General features: G+C 32.5%; 2 protein-coding genes across 4 annotated transcripts; both read left to right on the top strand.

Moving 5' to 3' along the window:
• The first annotated feature begins 264 nt into the window (after positions 1-264).
• Positions 265-4,924, top strand: LOC105327396 (3'-5' exoribonuclease 1). Its single transcript, XM_011427863.4, has 6 exons — positions 265-423; positions 1,895-2,064; positions 2,496-2,706; positions 3,113-3,196; positions 3,948-4,057; positions 4,378-4,924. Exons 1-6 carry the CDS (start codon positions 373-375, stop codon positions 4,838-4,840), a joined length of 1,089 nt encoding a protein of 362 aa, XP_011426165.3. The 5' UTR covers positions 265-372; the 3' UTR covers positions 4,841-4,924.
• A 2,881-nt stretch (positions 4,925-7,805) lies between these two features.
• On the top strand, positions 7,806-11,472 carry LOC117689678 (E3 ubiquitin-protein ligase TRIM71-like). Of its 3 annotated transcripts, none has more exons than XM_034471297.2 (3): positions 7,806-7,896; positions 8,418-8,492; positions 8,721-11,472. In XM_034471297.2, the coding sequence occupies exon 3, from the start codon at positions 8,743-8,745 to the stop codon at positions 10,408-10,410; it is 1,668 nt and encodes a 555-aa protein (XP_034327188.2). In that variant the 5' UTR covers positions 7,806-7,896; positions 8,418-8,492; positions 8,721-8,742; the 3' UTR covers positions 10,411-11,472. The 3 variants fall into 3 exon arrangements, with proteins under 3 accessions (XP_034327188.2, XP_034327186.2, XP_034327187.2); XM_034471295.2 differs by having other exon boundaries at positions 8,418-8,562; XM_034471296.2 differs by lacking the exon at positions 8,418-8,492 and having other exon boundaries at positions 7,819-7,896.
• The last annotated feature ends 9,642 nt before the right edge of the window (positions 11,473-21,114 follow it).

Genomic DNA, 21,114 nt, shown 5'->3' with positions numbered 1-21,114 from the left:
TTATATATTCATTTGAAACATATATATCTTCAAAGATACAACTGGTTACAAAATCAAGTTTTGAAATAATCCCTAAACACTCTTTGTTCGGACAGCGAACCAGTACAAAAATGATTTCGCTTATATCCTTACCAAATACATAATAATGACAGCCATTGAAGAGTATTTTCCATATAGATCACATTTTAAGCTTAAAAACACGAAAATTGTTGACATTGAATTAATAATGCAGGTTTGATTTGACATGTTTAAATCAGCTTTCTGTTATTGAATGATCTATTTTTCAAAGTGATCTAAGCGATGTGAGGAAATTGTCTTCTGTCGATAAAAATACTCATTTAGTCATTGTATTCTTTACAAAATCTCTAAATTATGTCAACAGTTGAAGATTCTGATGGAGCTAACACTGCCTCTGGTGAAAAGGTATATGTGTATTGAATTTGTTATTCTTCAACGTCGACTTCGATATCTGATGAGACTGAGTGCTGTGTCACCAGACTCATGTAATGAGACACATGTACGAGGCATTATGTATCAAAATTTGTTAAAACGTGTATTTTACATAGATCTAACATTTACGTAGTCAGACATACAATGTTTGGATGATCTCTCTCTCTCTCTCTCTCTCTCTCTCTCTCTCTCTCTCTCTCTTTTTTTCTCTCTCTCTCGCAAATATACAATTTATAAATGAAATTGGAGATACATTAATTGAGAATACTGAGATGGTTCAATGTGATATGAAACTCTAAATCTTAAACCTGTGAAACTCTACATCGTAAACATGTTAATTAAACTCTACTTGCATATAAAAAAATGACTGCATACAACATGTTTATATATGAAATGCACATCAATATCATTGTGTCTTTTGATAACTCTGCCCCATTAACCAATTAGTGACTTGCTAATTCTACTGAGTAAAGGAGGCAGATATTAATTACTTATATCTTGTGACACAATTGAAAAAATCATATAGAAACAAGAAAGTGATAATAATGACATTTAATTTCCTAATATTTACATTCCACACACTTTTTGCATGTAGAGTGTGTGGAAAGCGACAGCAGTAATCCAACGTACTGTTAAGACACAGAGTACTGAAAGGTTAAATGTCATAAATGATGAGTTTTATCATGACATCATAAATGTTGAATGCTGTTAAAGTGCAACATATTAAGCAAATATCAAAGTTCACGCTTGTAGCTGCTACAGTGACTCTTCCATTGATTTGAACTTGTCCTTAGGATAATACAGAAATTTGGAGGTATAAATCCCAATTATTGTTAATGTACACATCAGTACAAAAGAAAAGAAACAGCCAAATCATCTTCTGTAGGAATATGAGTCTGACATCATCATGATTATTTTGTGCAGTCTGTGATTTTTCTTAGGTTGCTGAAGGTTTGACCAATCAATAAAAGGGGTGTGTAGATTTCAGACGAGTCCTGTTAGTTTCTACAGAGCTATGAATGTATGATCAATTTCCTTAAGAAATAGAGGGAATCAAACTTGGTGGATGTAAATATATGAGCATTGAATACTTATTTTTGGATATCTTTGGTCATATAACACACCAGACCATGCAGACAAATTGAATACTGTGCGTTAACATGGTGTATTCAATTTGTGCGCACAGCCTTGTGTGTTATAGGACCCACCATAATCAAAAAATATTTCAATTCTAATTTATTAGTCTAATGCAATCACAGTATACTCTATATATTTACACTGTGGTAAACAGCTTTTATGGGGGTGTAGAAATGAGCTGTAGTCATCTGTGCTTTACCTTCTACAGATGACCACACATAAGTAAACCCATCTTAATCAAACAACAAAAAACACGGGCTGATTATTTAATTCTTAATCATGATCTTTCCTTCTTTGTCTTTGTTAGGATGCTGAATCTTCTAAGATGCATAAAGTTCACAAGATGAGAGCCAAACGAGACCACGGGGGTGACATTGACCCTGTGTACAAGAAGCTATCAGCCATCAATGGAGAGATCAATCGGATGTCCTCCAAGGAACTACGGGACAAGCTTGCTGAACTAAAGCTTGATGTCAGGTACATATATAAATACAGTCTAGAGAAGAAGTTAGGCTTTGTGTTGTGAAAATGTTAATTTTATTAGACAGACTGATCGAGTTTTTCTAGACATAAATAAAAAAATTGGATATTGTTTTACATTTTTTGTTGTGTGATTAACTTCAGATGAGTAATTTGCAGGAAATTTACACATTTACATATGTATTTAAATTAAGTAAAGTAATTTTAAAATGCTTAAACATATCAAAATTTAAAAATGACATATATAGTAGTCATGTAGATTTAAATGTATTATTTATCAGAATCTCAATTTACCAGGTTATTTTTTATAATACATGTATGCATGTAAAGTCTACATGATCTAATTTTTTTAATTTATTCCTGATGAATTAAATTTTTCATTTGTTTAATTAAATATTGAATTATTATGGTGAAATCTGATTATATAGAGGTTCCAAGGACATTTTGCAGAAACGGCTGAAGATGCATTATAAGCAAAGAAAGCTCATGAAAGCAAAAGTAAAACCACCAGGAAACTCAACATACGATTATTTGATTATCATTGACTTTGAAGCAACATGCCAGGAGAATAATTTGAATTACAATCACGAGATCATCGAGTTTCCAGCCGTCTTGGTGGACTGTCACACAAGAGAAACAGTAAGTTTAGAACTTTAGATGCAAAGGGACTCAAGATTATTTCCTCAGAACTTAGTTTGACAGAGTTATCTATCTTTCTATTTTGCATATTTTGCAAATGTGATTGGTTAAAAGAAGACTTGCACTAGAGATCTCATTTTGTAGAGCACCTGACTTGCAATTCAGGGGGTCTGGGTTGAAATCCTGGTCTGGTCCATCATCAATTCTCTCTGTGAATTTTATGAATTTTAAACATACTTTTTTGATACTGACATTTGATTTCATATTTATATATAAGTAAATTTAAGTACATGTACATGGGATGAATGTATCAAAGTTGATCTATATTAATATATATTAATTGTCTTAACTAACATTGGAAATCAATCTGAATTCGAACTAACAATTGAGTTATGATCTGTATTAGGTAGACGAGTTTCATGAGTTCTGCAAGCCTATCATCAACCCGAGGCTGACAGAGTTCTGTTGTGGTTTGACAGGAATAACTCAGGTCAGTCAGAGAAACAGTAATTTATAACAAAAAAATTATAAATATATTCATACTGCCAGTGTCTATTTAAGCATTGAATCATTAATTTTTGAAAGATTTGGTCTCATAGCTGCGATGGTGTGTGCATACATTTACATCAACGAAATGTTTATTAGCATGGGTATAATACATATAGCAGGTTGTGATCTGGTTTGAAGTCGCAGAGGATAGTCAGCCATGTTGTTAATCGAGAAACACTGTTGAAATTGTATTCTTACGCACCAGATTTAGTGATTGGGTCTTCTAAATATCTCTCAAATCAATCAATGCAATTTAATAGGGGGAAAGAAAATGAACATAATTATACATTTTTATGTAAACAATGAATATAAAGAATATGTTTTAAACATTTATTTATTAAAGCCACCGTATACTTTAATTGTAACTATAAACATGTAAAGTTAACATCACTGCTCTCTGCTTTGATCATCAAAACAGTGTAAAGAGAACACAGTGACAACATAACAATATCTAAGCATAATGTATACACATGTAAATACATGTAGTTCTGATAAGCTAAAATAATCTGCTGCAAATCCAAATATCACAGCTGACTATAAAGATGAAGCAGCTTTCAACATCATAGTTTATACTGCAAAGATAAAACTTGATATATTTTAGATCATTGAGTACGTTTTAAACCTATCAACAAAGATAAAGAATGGCATTATTGTCATTGATATTTATTGAGTGAATTTTGATTGGTTTCCAGGATGTGGTAGATAAAGCGGATGAATTTCCGGCAGTGCTGGAAAGAATGGAGTCTTGGATGTCCAGTCATTATCTGGGGGTGGATCATACATTTGCAGTGGTCACAGATGGGTAATTTAAATGTGTTTATTCCTATCATAAAGATAGTTAACTAGCAATATGTAAAAGTTTTGTAGGAAGTCAGAAAGCTTCCAACTATTTAAAGTTTTTATAAAAGAATCATATTTATCAAGTCTGCAGATTTCCTTCATCCAGTAATTTACAATTATCTTGTTTTGAAAAAGTATAACCCTAAAGAACATTTCCTTGAGCAAGTTTCTAGTTCTAGTAATTGCAATATAACTCCAGTTCACGTACCATAGATTGTTTTTCAATAACCAAAATGAAGCATTAAATTTTATGATTAATATCATTTCTAATGTTATTTTCAGACCATGGGATATGAGCCGTTTCCTTCAAATGCAGTGCAATTTTAGTAAAATTCATTTTCCTCATTGGGGAAAGAAATGGATCAACATTCGTAAAGCATATTCAAGTTACTATTCATGTAAGCGTATGAACTTGGAGGAGATGCTTATAAATCTAGGACTGAAATTCCAAGGAACGCAACATTGTGGACTTCATGATTCACGAAACATAGCAAGAATTGCCATACAGCTCTTAAATGATGGTTGTGATTTAGTCAAAAACGAATTTCTCCATGTAGCCCCTCCCTCTCCTGGTACAAAGTCACTGGGATGCTTGTCAAACATTTCGTCAGGGGACACATCAGACCATCAGAACAGAACAAAGGAGGAAATAGTAAAGAAACTGGAGGATATGAAATTAGAGTCCAAGAACTTTGTGGAGGAGAATCAAGATTTGTTGGAATATCACAGATTGCAGTCAACCTGAAATGCCATTTAGTGTCTGTAGTTGTTAAATATCTCACTTTTCAGCAATTCAAGTTGATTGGTGCGATCCTTTTCCTGAAAAATTTTTAATTTGTACTATCCATCAAATTTTAAACAGGATCAATGTTATTTAAAGATAATTTTTTGTTGCAATTATCATTTGATTGACATATTCTTTAATGATATACATGTATTGTCTTTACCTTTATCATGTATGTTATCAAAATATTTGCCTTTGAATTCTGCTTTGTTTTGATTGTATAATTGATCTTGAAAATAAAGTCCTTGATGATAAATGAAATACTCGATTCTTGATTATCTGGATGCTATGATAGACCCCCTCCCCCTGGAATAAGAAAATTTATTAAATTTATATAGTAAAATTAACGCAAATATGCCTCGGAAACCCCCCCCCCCCCCCCCCCAGCAAACACAATTATCCTTCAGACCCCACCCCCGGAAAAAAATTCTTGATATGCGCATGACTTGCATGGTAAATGTAACTATGGAAGTGGTACTCAGATGTTGCTTCCGATGAAGTCTCTTCTAAATTTTTAGAATGCTTGAAGAGGTTCAAATTTTGAAAGAAGTTACAAATTCGTAGCAGGTTTGCGTGTTGCACCTGCATGGTTATCTTACTAAGTAAATATTTTGCCTGAATAGATATATACTAGTATATAATTTGTTTTAAAACCTGTATATGGTTCATGTAACTTTAAAACTATGATACAGGCATATGGCAATGGACAATGCAAAATAAATAAACAGATTTTATAAGTTAACTTAAAATGGAATGTGTATAATCGAGCGTAGACATCATTTGTGGTTTTAAAGTGTGACGAGGGGAGGGGGGTTGGGTCCTGACCTTCCTGTAAATTTTTAAATTATTAAATTCAAATGATAATGTTCTCAAAAATAGGGATTAATTCTTTACAATTAATCAATTCTTTACAATAGTACGCATGCATTGTCTTCATTTCATTTGCTAGCGATAGGATTTGAACCTATTCTTCATTCCAAATGGTATTAAGAACTGAATCATTGCCCCGGCCAACTTAAGCAGAAAAATTAAACTAAAACAGAGAAGAAAACAATATACTAGTAATTAAAATTAGATCCATCATGCTCCCGTATTTGTTATTAGATTGAGAAGAAAATGATCAACCTATAATCATGCACTACAGTTCTATGTGTAAAAGCTGATGTGGTGTAATGGTGCACACATTCCATTTGGAATGAAGAATAGGTTCAAATCCTATATCTTAAAGCGATTTAGAGAAATCTTTCACGCACAACCCTAAAAAGGATCTTGTCATGAAAGGTCCCATTAAAAGGTGAAACAAAACTAACATACCTCATCTGAGCTTAGAATTTGTATCTTTAGAACGAACTAGATTTTTTTAGCCCTTCCCACCCCTTGCTGAACAAAAGTAAAGTTTACAAAAAGGAAAGATTTAAATTTGTGACCCGCAACCACGATTACATAAAGTAAAATGATATCATTAATACGCAAGACATATGATTTTTATATACACAAAACTTTGCAATGTATAATTATAATCTACCCTTTCCATAAGTTTGGTAGCGTAAAATAAATCTCAGTATAATATATCGGTAGTAATTAATTCCTTCTCATGATATAGACGCAATTCAAAAAGAAACAAATGTTTATTGAAATCCAAAAGTATAGAATTAAGGAATAAGGAATCATTCGTTGAGTATATTATGAGGTGATAATTTCGGTCGGGGCGTGGTCAAATCCAATAAATCCCGAAGAGCTTTATGATAGGTTTCACCACGCTCCGACCGAAATTATCATCTCATGATATTCAAAGAATGATTCCGTATTACTTATATTTATATTATTTACAATTAGGTTGTACTCTTAATACAACTTTTTTTTAAAACCACTATTTTTTATGTAGCACATGCTATGTATTAGTACGCGGCGCAGCCAATACTTTTTCTCGGTCATGCTATAAGACACGCCCATTTTTTGTCACTCATGTTTTATGAAGTTACTGGGTTTTAGGGTTCAAAATTGATTCGTAATGTTATCACTCACAAAGGCAGATGAAAATGTAAATATTAAAATATAATCCAAACGAAAATCACATAATAAATCCAAAATACAAATAAAATGAATAGATGGCTATTAAAAAAGTTAAAATCCAGTCTGAACCTAAAAATCTAAAACATCTCTCAGTCATCCTACTTCTCTCCATGCATAATCCATATACAAGCTGAAATCTCCGACCTTCTTCAAGGCTCACCAAACATTTTTTAAAGCGAGGAATTCTTATTAGGGCCTACAATCACTTCGAAAAACATTGAAATCATTCATACACAAAATATTTAGAATATACATAATTTATGCACTAATCTTTGCAATTGTATATACAAAATACACTTATATATAAGTGTATAGCAATCAAACCTATATGATGTATAATATAGCTTAATGTATGTGTATATGTATTTACAGCACAAATGAACAAGAATGTCATTTGAAAACTTTTCTTATAATGGATGACCTTTTTACCGTCGAGACAGTAAATTATTTCAACTCTTTATACCGTCTTCCAAGGAAGACGGTAATAAGTAAAACAAGATGCTGAATGCAGCGGTATAACTTTGATTTTATCAAAATAATACGATTCTACGACCTTTTCTAAGATCTCTTTTACCCTACTATAATAGTCAATTTCAACTTACAAGCTCGGATACGCATTTCTTTAAAAGGCACATAATGACATAAACATGTTCCACACGCCATGGTACATGTATGTAGAGGAAGGTGACATTCATATTAAAGAATTAAATTGTCTTTGATAACTAATTGCTGTTTAGGGTTTGCTCCAAACGGTAAGCTTTTTTTAAAAAAGCTTTACTTGTTTAATGAGCAGTCATTGTGCTATATACAATAACCCGTAAAAAATTGCATTTATTTTGATCACGTGATCCTCTGCACATAGCAACAGACCAGGAAGTATAAATTCAGGAAAACGAACAGGTCTGATACGGAATCTTTATTGAGTGTCACTGGATTCACAATTAGTAAGTTAAAAAAATAATTATTAAATTCATTATCTTAAAAGAAAATCCAAAGTAAAGATAAAACTAATACCGTTATATCAGCGGTGTTTGTATCTTAAAATATTTAAACATAAATATGCACTGTTGGCATGATTGATTGTTTCTATATATATATATATATATATATATATATATATATATATATATATATATATATATATATATATATATATATATATATATCCACAATGTGCTTGCTTGAGTATAATATAAATGAATGCATGGTTTATAGTTGTTTACAAAATGTTTGTCAAATGAAAATAAAGTGGAATGTAAAAAAGGTATTTATCTATCATCTTACTGTGCATACTACTAGTTTATAAAATTGCGTAGCATATATTGTCACAACAACAGGTGTCTGACCTAAGATAATGGTGTGATTTAAATGCTGCATATTAAAGGTACACAGTAGATAGTAGGTACATCGGCATTAACGATGAAAGATTAAAGAGACATTTAAATCAATCACTGATCTCTACCAGGTAGCTGGATCAGGAACAATGAATACCTGGAATCCGCAAGTAAAACGCTGCTGTTTAGCAATAGATAAACACCGAGTAAGTTATCCTAACAGTATCCCAACTTGATCGAGATACCGGTATATCAAAAGGAATTTACCATAGCCTTGTGAGTTACTTAGAATTTAAAAATGCTTGCACTCACGTTAAATAAATACCTGTTAAGTTAAAAAAATTGAAATTTTACATAATGTATTAAAATGTAATTGTACATGTATAACTGTGATTATAAATGCATTGTATTCTTTAAATATTAATTTTCCCCAGGTTCAGGAGAGGTTCCCTGAGTATGGACCCCTGGAACAGCGCCCAGGATGTTGTACGCTGCACCCTGTGTAAAAATCCTATGGCCCCAATGTACTGTGAATTTTGTCATATACATCTGTGTAATGACTGTAAAGAGAAGCATATATCTGATTCCTCTAAAGTTCATAACGTGGTGCCACTTAAGCAACACTGGACTGCACTGAACTATCCTAAGTGTAGGAAACACCACACTCAACAATGTAAACTCCACTGTGAACAATGTGACATTCCTATTTGTGTACAATGTATTTCATCTGGAAAACATCTGGAACATAAACAAATTGACATTTCAAAATACTTGGAAAACAAAAAGAAATATGTACTGAGAGATTTGCAAGAACTAGAGAAATCCCTTTATCCTAGGTACAAAGAGATTGCATCCAACATCCCAGTGCAAAAAGCTGATCTGAGTAAAAATTCCCAGAAATTGACAACAGCAATTGACAAACAAGGAGAAGTCTGGCACAGAGAAATAGACACCATTATCACAAACCTGAAATCTAACGTGGAGGAAATGGAATCCAAACACCTGGTCGTTCTTAATAAACAGGAAAATGAAATCACACACACCATTTCTGAAATCACACAGACCATTGCTGAACTGAAGAAGTTACTAAATTCCAAAGATGTCTGTCTTGTCTCTGAGTACAAATCCAGGAATGCTGAGTTCAAAAGATTGCCTCCTAAACTCAAAGTGTTCTTACCAAACTTTAGGCCTCAGGAAATCCACACAGATCAGCTGATCAAACAGTTTGGTTCTCTGTCAGCATTATCTTTTACAACAAAGGAACAAAACTATAGCATGCCGACCCAAGGAGCAGAGTCCTCTCACCAAGACCGAATTCTGATAGATGTACCCATGGTCACCATTGCAATAGACACTGGGTATGAATATCTATACAATGTGGCCTGTTTAAATGATACAGAGATGTGGACGCGTGGGGAAGACAGCATGATGAAACTATTCAACCTCAGGAAGGAATTAGTAAAGTCCATTCAAACCAAATCAGGGAATGATCCACGGGACATTGCACTGACAAAGAGTGGTGATCTAGTTTATACTGATTACAATGATAGAACTGTGAACATAGTGAAGAATACACAGATACAGACAGTGATCAGATTACGGGGGTGGAAACCTGACTGTATTTGTAGTACCTCTTCTGGTGAACTCTTGATTGTTTTGGACAGGGACGATCGAAAACAAACAAAAGTTGTGCGATATTCTAGCTCCACAGAGAAACAAATTATTCAATACGATGACAAAGGACAACCCCTCTATTCATCTGGTGGCACTAAATACATAAATGAGAACAGGAACCTTGATATTTGTGTGTCCGACAATAAAGCCCATGCAGTAGTGGTGGTCAATCAGGCCGGGAAACTCCGGTTTACCTACACTGGTCCTCCCTCTACAACCAAGGGATCTTTTATACCACGCGGCATTACAACAGACAGCCTATGTCGGATCCTGACAGCAGACAGTAACAACCAGTGTATCCACATCCTGGATCAGGACGGACAGTTCCTCCGCTATATTGATAACTGTCATTTAGGATTCCCATGGGGTTTATGTGTTGACGGCGGAGACAACCTCTTTGTGGCTGAGTTAGGAACAGGTAAAGTGAAGAAAATACAAAATTACATATAAACAAACTGTGTGTATACTATGTACATACATCTTTTATATATACGGCAGTGATATGGTATTTACGTATTGATTATGCAAATCGAATAAATAATCACCTGCATGTACATGTATTACATTTAAGTTAAACGACTCTTCATATATTTTAAATTTATATTGTATATAATCAAACTGTATATCATGTATTCAAAATGCGTGTGTATATTTATGTGCAGATACTCTGTAGATATATACCTGTGTATTTTACGTGGTAAAGTAACATTCACCAACAAAATGCAGCAGTGTTTGTAAGTGTAAAAGACTTACTTTTTTCCGATAAAGCAAGGAATGGTTTTGACACATCTATTCTACAATACATATTGATTCACCTGACAAATTGAGTATTGAATGGCAATTAATGACTTTGTGTTTATAAATCTACTGAGCTAGCATATATATAACACATTAAGGGTGGCACTTAATTCTCTAATAACGATTGAGCCAGTGGCAATGGGACTGAGGACAAGTACTTACACAGAGGAGTGGTACATTTACATATAATTATTGATGCCATATTATTTGTACTAATTAGACTTATATTTACATGTAGAACTTCAGAATTGCAGTATGATCACATGACTTTCAATCGGTTTTGATAGTTAAACTGCTGTTCAGGTACATCTTACGTACTTCATGGTCAATGTTTGCTATCTGTCAATTTTGGAATTAAATTTGATGTCAAATGATTACTGATTTCGTGTGTCAGCTGGTGAATATTTTTCATTTTCTGATGAATATTTTTAAAATTGACATATACTTTAAAAGATATTAATTCTACATCAAGTTGAAATGCTGATCGAAGCATTTTTTTTCCTGGATCGTTGAAATATCACAATAATGTTATTGTATACGAGTGTTGGTATGATAAAGTGGAAAATTTGTTTTGGTTTCAAGTAACACATTATGGAGTGTAAAACTTAGTGTGAATAAATGCACAATAATTATATCTAATAGATCATGTCCAGTAATGTCAATAGGACTTTTTAATTTTTTTTATAAAATATATTTTGGCAAGCAACGATAATCGTTGTTGTTATACTTTCATGTTAAATACTGAAATCTGATTGGTTAAGACGCAGTTAATAATATTTACTATTACCCTCAGCGTTAGCAACGCACTTGGCAACGGGTAACATTAAAAAATATTACATGCGCGAAAATTATGCGCGTACGGTTCGCTGTAGAATTCACGTTATTCCTATATAAAAGCAGTAAAATTTTCTTAAAAATTTTAAAAAAGACATTCAGTATAACAAAATAAATAGTGCCTGTTTGGGAGGATAACAGTTGAAATTGACACCCCTCGAAAACCATTGTCAACCTCCGCTTCGCGTCGGTTGACAATGGTTTTCTCGGGGTGTCAATTTCAACTGTTACCCTCCCAAACAGGCACTATTTATATATTACTTTATATTGAATATTCCATCCCTGCTAATGTGTTCGGAATGTTTTCATTATTGTTGCTAAGTTTGTAATAAATCCAGAGGTGCTCGAATAAAAGTTCACAAGATTTACCTGAGATTCGTTCAGTTCTTGTGAAATTTCGAAAGTATTCGGATAATTTTCTCAAAATACATGTACGTAAGTACTGGTCGTTTTTTATATCACATTTTACTTTGATTCAAGTTAAAACATGACAATCTATTAAGATATATGTCTTATTTTATCATCTAGCGGTTATTTGAATTAAACAATGATATTCAGAACAGAGTTATCGTTCATGTTCAACCACTCTACACGTAGTTGAAAACGTAAACATTGGGTTGCTTGATAAAATCATAGCCATGTTTGATGCTTTTGATGTGCAATTCCATGCTTTTTAAACAAAGATTAGGTATCTGTTTTGTATTATTATATCGAGCCATTTTCAATGAACATTCTGCATAAAAAAAGTATAGTCTGTTTCACTATTGATGTTATAAGTTCACGCGCGGTTCGACAATAAATCGTTTAAGTTAGTGGGATTGCTACTTAGCATGTTTATTGTTGCAACAGAAGAAAAAAACCTATATTTTCTATTGCCACATTTATTTCCAGAACTCAGTTTATCCAGCAGATAATGAAGATAAAGTTTAAAATCAATGAACGTCTACATATTTGATTATATTTGACTACAAGTACCTACTATACTCTGTCCCGAGTTTTTGTTTCCACCACTTTTTGCTTGATATTTCAATAATAGTAAATACCTTTGTGCCCAAACTACGTTCATCCACTAATATGAAAAATGTCCAGATTATCTGTTTTGAAACGCCCCCTCTAGCGCTTCAGGTTTTAATACACAACCAAAAATTGAAAGTCTACGGAGATTTTGCATTGCATCAGCCATTAATAAGCCCGGATGATAACGTTAAAAATTGCGCGATGTATTCCGAGTGTATTCCGAATAGAGAACATTTGGAAATGTAAACATTTCCCATTACAAATCTCCGTAAGAAAATTGTTTTCGTTCCTTTGAAATGTTATGAGTGAAAAGGGATAATTGTTCAATGAAGATATCTTGAATATATTACCTTTTATCGACTTCAATTGTAGTTCTTTCACAGGTATGTGTATTTTATTAAAAATCATCAAAAATTGATGAAAGCAATAACTTGGGGCAGACTATAGTAGATTTTATGAAATAGACCATAAACCCGAGGCACGATTTTTACTGCGAAACTGAAAGGGCCAAATAAAACAATGTGGTCTAAATTTAAATGACAATAACATTCACAGGGATGATTTGCAACTTGTTTAAAAGTGTTTATTCTACAAGATGTCTCATAATTTAGCTGAAACCATTTACTCTTTAAATAACTTTAGATTTGATTTATCTTAAAAGAACCAAAAGCATTAATTTATCATAATTGTATAATTTTATGATGTAAATTTTCACGCAAAGAATTTCACAGAGTCTGACATACTTAAGTTTTTGACATATTAAGCATAAATTTGAAAATCACAAGAAAGAGAGTTCATAAGAATTACTCTCTTTTTTTATCAATGACAACGTCAATTGGATGAGTATTATTCCATCCAACAAACACTGTACGAATACTATTTTCTCAAATCTTCTCACTATTTAAAGAATTTGTTGCTTGTTGGGTTGTTTTTCTCGAGAGTATTCTTATTTCGTAAATCGTAGAAAGATATCTGGAGTATGTAGTTTAAAATACAGTTTTAAAATGGAGGATAATCGCTCTCTTGTCCGATTCATCTTAAATAAGAACTAGAACATAGCATAATTTATGAAGATTCATTAAAAATAACAGTCAAATTATTTATAACTATTTTGAGGCTGTAAATACCTTCACCCAAAAATAATATTCATATTAATGAAGAATCAGGGACTGGATGAATTTAAAACTTTTTCACCAACGTTTTTACTCGCTTTGAATTAACACACCATGTTCATATTCGGAACTTTCAGGATGATTTTTCATATTAAATGCACTGAATTAGAGTGTTCTCCCGTTTTTCCTGTGATATATTTGAATAACGAAAATTTACACGTATTTGTAATATCGTTTCTGAGTTATCCGTACAAATGTGATATTGTGGAAACATAAACTAAAGAGCCTACCATGATTTAGCGTGAATGTAATGCGCATGCGCAAGATAATTCTAAAATCCCAAAAATCCAAATCCAAATCCAAATGATTTCCGGATCTTTTAACGGAATTTTCATTGATTATTAATTAGCTAAGCTTGATTGAGAAGAAATAAAAACAAATATAATAGGTAATTATTAGTAAATATATTGGTAATCTTTAAGTACCAATGATGTTCCAAATATATAAAACAAAAGTCAGTACTCTTCCGATTCCTCGGTATTAAAGCCCAAAAATTCGACTCTATTATTTTAATATAGAAGTATAGATTCAATTCAAACAAAGAAATATGATGCAATTTTGTGATATCAGATTTCAATGAGAGATATGTTTTCCTCATTAACTTTCTTGTGAAAAAAAACCAAACTATTTTACTTTTCATTTGAATCACAATTTACAAGTTTTGGCCTCACATAATTTAATTTATATTAAATTCACATGGGTATTCAGAAGCTGGAGTTCTATTTGCTTTCCGATATTCATTATTCAAATAGCGAATAGAATTCTGTGGTGGGTCCGCTATTCAAATTACCGTTAACATGCTAATAATGGTTATAATCAAAGTACTGATAGTGCTGAAAAGCGCTAACCCAGCTTCAGATATATCATTATGTATATAACATTTCAGCTTCTGTGTACGCATCCTCATCACTGCATGACAGTCCCTGCAATGATGTATGTAAGCCCCGTACATTAAATTCACAATAGCCCGTAAATTAGATTCACAATAGCCCGTAAATTAGATTCACAATAACCCGTGCAGTTATGTGCATAAACCCCTGAAACTGGTTCCCTAACCAGTTTAAATGATGTATACTTCTGCTCATAGGGGGCGGTTATTCTATGCATCGGAAGTTGAAGTCTAACGACAATAAAGCGCTGAGCTATGCTTAGCGCTTTAAAAATCAAAAATCATCGCAAATCATGAGAGATCTTATATATATTTTCGCTGTTGACGACCTGTCCCAGTAGCTGTTGTTTAATGGTTAAACTAAAATATATAGAAAATGCTAAAGGATCTAATATGTTCTTTTTTGTGGCACCAAAGAAAGGGATTTGGACACGATTTTAGATCAAAATTTTCTTTTTCTTTTTTTCATGTTATTGTATGAAATGGTTAACTTGCTAATTTTGAATGATTGACCAAAATTTGAAAATTGAAAGTCAAGTTATAAGAGATATACAGAGGTAAGACCTCATTGTTATGTAAACACGACTCGAGTCTCATAATTATTTGTTTACAAATAATGTAGAGTATGGAATTACCATTTCTTTGACCAAATGACTCAAACAAGGTTGACTGATCCAGTGTGTTCATAGATGGAATGATACATAGAAAAAAGCAACATTTGATTGAGACTTATACCAATAAAACACATATGTAAACCATAACAAAGCTCGAGTTTTGTTTACAAAACAAAGATTTTCAAACTTTGTATCTTGCCTATTACTCAATATTGACTTTTAGATTTTGACAAAGCATTAAAAGTACCCATATTTATTTTAACCATTTTAAACATTAAAATTAAAAAAATAAAATTTTGAATTTTGAGCTCAAATCGTGTCCAAGTCCCTTAAACTGATTAAGCAAACTTCAATGGTTTGAACATATTTTATTGTATATATAATATACAAAGGGTTCGAACACAAGTTCTTGCAACTTACTAGGTTCTCACCCAATTACAAGTAATTTGCAATTGTCATAAAACATGGTACAGGTATATACACATATATTGAAAAAAAAAATGGTAAAGAACAAAATAGTATACTTATGTAAATCTGCGAGAATTGATTATAAAGTTCTGCACAGCTGTGAAAATTCTAACATTAGTTTTATAATCTAGGTTGTCATTACCCCATAGTAAAGTATGCGAATCTATTATACCTAAATTTTGTATTTGGAACAGTTCATTAAATAAGGTATTCCTTGCATTAGAAAATAGTTTGCAAACAAATAAAAAATGATATACATCTTCTTTCTTTCCACATATGCAATTTGGAGAATCAACAATATTTCTTCTGTGTAAATCATAATTTAGTAAACAATTGTGTCTTAATTTTGTATGAATGATGTTAGCTACTCTTTTGCCATGAAGAAAATATTTTGGAACTTTTGAATCACTGCCATTATTAGAGATGCTTCTTTGAAACTGGCGGATGGATGTTGATTTTTTAATATCCGAATTTAGTGAGTTCCATTTGCCTATAGCATCTGGAACAAAAATGATTTTTTATATGTATTATACTTAACTCTAGGAGGTATATAATTGTCTTCATAACGAGTATTGTAGCGAGAATTATCTTTCCTAAACATGTTAGCAATATCACTAAGATATTGTGGTACAAGATTGTAATGAATTTTGTACATAATCGTCAGTTTAGCTATTTCTCTCCTTTTAGATAGAGAGTCCCAACCCGTTTCGAAATACAATGATTCCCTTGAGGCCAAAATTGGAAGTCCCGTGACAAATCTTGCAGCGTGTAGTTGTACTTTCTCTAACTTTTCAATTTCTGCGGAAGAACAACCGTCCCATACAACAGAAGCATATTCTAATATTGGCCTTACAAAAGTTATATATAATTTTGATAGTTTGTCTCTGCCTAAAGTAAATTTAAGTTTCTTAAGTAGTTCTAATTTTTTACAAGCGATGTTCACTATATCATTGATGTACACAGACCACTTCAAATCATCAGAGAGCGTTAGGCCTAGATGTTTATGACAAGAAACAATATCTAACTGACAATCTTGAAAAAACAGTTCTGGGGTTACATTACGTTTTGATTTGCCAAAAAATACAACTTTGGTTTTATTAGGATTAAATTTAAGTAACCGATCATTGGACCATTTTTCTAATATTCTAAGGTCATTGTTTAACACATTTTCGACATTTCTTAAGTTTTTATCCGCATACTGGATTGAATTATCATCTGCGTATAATCTACAATAGGACAACATATTTTGTGCAACATCATTGACATAAATTAAAAACAAAAGGGGCCCAAGTACAGATCCTTGTGGAACTCCAGCATTAACATTTAAGCTGGATGATAATAAATCTTTATACATCACTTTTTGAGATCTGTTACACAAATAGCTGCTAAACCATTGAAAAAGATTGCCACAAATACCGTAAGTTTGTAATTTAAAAAGAAGCCCTTCATGCCAAACTCTGTCAAAGGCTTTTGATAGATCACAAAAAACAATGCAACATGATTTACCCTCATCAATATTCTTAACAATGCTATGATATGTCTCAATTAACTGGTACACTGTTGAATGACCGGGTAAAAAACCGGCTTGGTATTTATAAAATAGATTGTTACTATGGAAATAATTATAAACATGTTTGAAAACAATTCTCTCCATTATTTTACTTACACAGCTTAGTAAAGAAACAGGTCTATAATTACATGCGAGTGATGGGTCCTCTTTTTTAAAAAGAGGTAGAACATGGGCCATTTTCCAACTATTAGGAAATGATCGTTCTAAAAGAGACTTATTAAAAAGTAAACATAAAGGCTTGCATATTGTAAACATAGTTGATTTTAACATTTTGTGACTAATACTATCAGGTCCAATAGCTTTGTTGACTGGCAAAACAGATATAATGTCAGTCACTTCAAACTCTTCAATAAAAATGTTGTCTAAAGTTTCATCACATTGTAAGTACAATTCTGGTAAAACCTTACCGGTAGTCAGAATATTCGAAATAGATGAAAAATATTTGTTAAGCACTTCTGTCTTATCAACATCAGAAAACGCTGTTTTAACATTATTTTTATCATCTGTGTATTGTAAAGGTGGAATTTCACTGGTTGTTTTTGTTTGGAAAACGTCTTTAAGAAGTTTCCAGTATAATTTGTTATTGCTTTTACTAGAGTCATCAATAAAAGTTTCAATGTTGTCGTAGTAGTTAGAAAATGCTTGCTTTTTCATGTTGTTTACTTGATTTCGAACTTTTTTATACTTTGACCAATCACATATTTTGTTAGTTTTCATTGCAATGTTACGTAGACGATCTCTAATCCTAATTGTTTTACGTAGAGTAGAATCAAACCATGGCTTATCCTTAGGTCGAACAGTAATAGTTTTCTCTGGAATGCACTCACGTACGCATTTAAGGAAATGAATGGTAAAATTTTCAGCAGCGACAGAGACGTTACTGGCTTCAGATATAAGAGTTGACCAGTTACTGTTCTTAATCAAAAGATTTAACTTATCAAAGTCAGCACTTTTATAATCCCAAATTTTTCGTTTGTACGCCCGCTTTAAATTATACTTCAGAACAAGCGAGATATGTGTAGCTTTATGGTCGCTAAGAGTAGAGTCAATTTCAATAGTCCCTGCTTCGCCTAATTGAGTATATATTGTTGTGAGAATAGGGTCTATAAGTGTGCATGTCGTGCTGGAAATTCGTGTAGGTTCGTGGATGTTGTTAATTAAACTATAGTTGGACATAACATCGACAATTGGATGTGACTGTGGAATATTTAGGAAATCAACATTTAAATCTCCAACTATGGCTATTTTGTCGGATATTTCCCCAACTTTATCTAAAGACCATAAAAAATTTGTCCAAAATCTATTGTCAGCGTGAGGAGGACGATATATGCAACAGAGGAAAAAGTTACAGGTATGTTTTACGATTTCTATCCACAAACATTCTATCCCTACTGGTTCGTATTCTGAGCGTCTATGTACTTGAATGATGTTTGAAACATATATCATGACCCCACCTCCGTAACAGTTTCTGTCTTTTCTATAAATAGTATCAAAACCGTCAAGTGAAAGACTATCGTTCGACACAGTGTCGTCGAGATGAGTTTCGGTAAAGCATAAAATGTCGAAATCATGAACCAAAGTATTAAGATGAGCAATTTTGTGTCTGATACTTTTAATATTTAGGTGAATTATGTCAAGGACATTGTCAGTCATTGGTCCAGGGTTGACCTCAATATCGCCGGATATCATCAACATAAATATGAAAAATTGTAGGTAAAAATTGATTAAAACTGCGTTATCCCTAATACGTATTGCAGCATTTTGGATGGTGATGACACATGATTTGAATATTGAATACATTTTCGAAAACTTAAAAAGAAAAGTGGCGGTCTTTGACAAACATCTGCATGAAAAATAGAAAGAGCCTATTGCAGCACGGTATTGCTCAATGGAGTAAGCCATTGTCAAAATGTTTGGATTTGAAAAATACCGGGTAGCATAAGCAGCTGCAATCGGTAGAAAATAATAATGCCAAATAGAAAAATAGTGCCGGATAGAAAAATTCGCTAAGAAATTAAACATTGAAATTACAGAGCATGTACTATGACAATTGGTAACATATTGTTCAAGTAAAGTCTCAGAAAAAAATACAACAAAACAAAAATAAATCGTACACATGTGAAGGTAAACATAGAATACAAATCAAAGTACTGAAAGTACTGAAAAGCGCTAAGCCGGTAAGAAATTGTTAAAAATATATCGATTGATATGAAAATACATGTAAAGAATCATATTGTTCGTTATTGAGAAAAATGCACTTGATATAAAATCGAAATTTCAAATTTACAAATATATAACAATCTGCCTTGATTTTAAGATTTTAGCAATATCTTGAAATCGAGATCATTTGTAGTAATTTTATAATGATATTGCTGGTTAGTTTTAAACAGATTTCGCTACTGTTTAACAGAGCTACAGAGTGCATGTTTCTTGTAAAATTAGATTGTCGCCAATAACAACGTTAAAATGATGATTAATATTTATTTATGTTTATTTGCTAATTTTCATAATTTCTTTGTTTTTACATCAGACAACTTCCAAACAAAAAAAGATGAACACTAAAAAATACAGTGACAAATTACGATACCAATATTATTGCAAAATAAAAAGCCAAAAAGTTTTGACAAAAGTAAGTTAATACTAATCGCATTAAAGATTTTCCTTGCAGGGAATGCTACTTATTCTTTAAAATATAAGCTTTGGTATTCGAACAACATTTCCAGCCTTATTTAATAATACACCATGCAAAGACCCCTAATGAATAAACATTACCAGATGTTAGAATATCAAAATGGAGTCGCTTAATTCTTTTCATTTAAGCATCAACTATACGGTCTCTTCTGGGGTATATTTTAGGGTATATGATTGAATTTGATGAAGTCTAGCTCACATCTCATCAGACGTAAAAAGTATCGTGTTTTTAACACGTATTATTAAAAGAATGTTGTCATGGACGCCTATGCAGATGTCACAACAGTATTTCACCGTACATGTAGGTTCACGTCAAAACCTAGCTGAGGCAAAACCATTCGAATTCCTCTTCGAATTGGGCCGTTTCTAACTGCTACCTTTTTATGAAATGAAAAATATACCGGTATGTGTAACATGTCAGACTATTCACGTTTTGTAATAATGCGAGCTAGGTCATTTTTGTGATGCGTGATGATTTTCATGGGAAGAGCACAGGGGCTTGGTTGTTGGATAGTGAATTTCCTAATTATTTGTTCCCGAAGAAAAAAGTAATTAAAATTGGTAATCTTATGTGTATTTCTTTGTATTGCAATAAATAAATTCACTAAGACCCCCCGTTTCAGTCATGTTAAAAAAGTGTACTCAATGTACATTAAAAAAAGTAAAGGGGCGACACTCGCCATCTTGGATTTATAGGGGGTCCTCGTTTCAAGCTATGTTTTAAACAAGTTCTTCCATTTCTCCAACGATTTCTGACAAGATCTAGGTTGGAAAATATTCAAATAACTTATTCCTATCGTCTGACTACATCTGTATGCTGCATAATAAACACATCGTTCCGAAATGTACTATATACTTGCCAAACTTATGGAAGTATAACTTCAATTTAAATAAGTCTCCCTACTGCAAAGTTATGATATTTCAAGAGTACGTCATCTCCAGGGTACGACCTCTCCAGCATCCGCCAGTAGGTGGCGGTATATAGGAAACGCGAAAACGAAAGTGGAAGTAGGTTTAGAAATCTGGCGACAAAAAAGCGCTGCAGCTATGCTTAGCGCTTTAAAAACAAGGAAGTGGAAATGAAACAACTACGTTGGGAAC

The sequence above is a fragment of the Magallana gigas genome, chromosome 8 (genome assembly GCF_963853765.1).
Source record: "Magallana gigas chromosome 8, xbMagGiga1.1, whole genome shotgun sequence".
Taxonomy (NCBI): Eukaryota; Metazoa; Mollusca; class Bivalvia; order Ostreida; family Ostreidae; genus Magallana; species Magallana gigas.
This window is presented reverse-complemented; position numbering and strand designations above follow the sequence as displayed.

Coding starts and splice junctions, on each gene's coding strand:
- LOC105327396 (XM_011427863.4), top strand. CDS start 373: ATGTCAACAGTTGAAGATTCTGATGGAGCTAACACTGCCTCTGGTGAA. Junction 2,065..2,495: donor GAACTAAAGCTTGATGTCAG/GTACATATATAA, acceptor CTGATTATATAG/AGGTTCCAAGGACATTTTGC. Junction 4,058..4,377: donor TTTGCAGTGGTCACAGATGG/GTAATTTAAATG, acceptor TGTTATTTTCAG/ACCATGGGATATGAGCCGTT.
- LOC117689678 (XM_034471297.2), top strand. CDS start 8,743: ATGGACCCCTGGAACAGCGCCCAGGATGTTGTACGCTGCACCCTGTGT.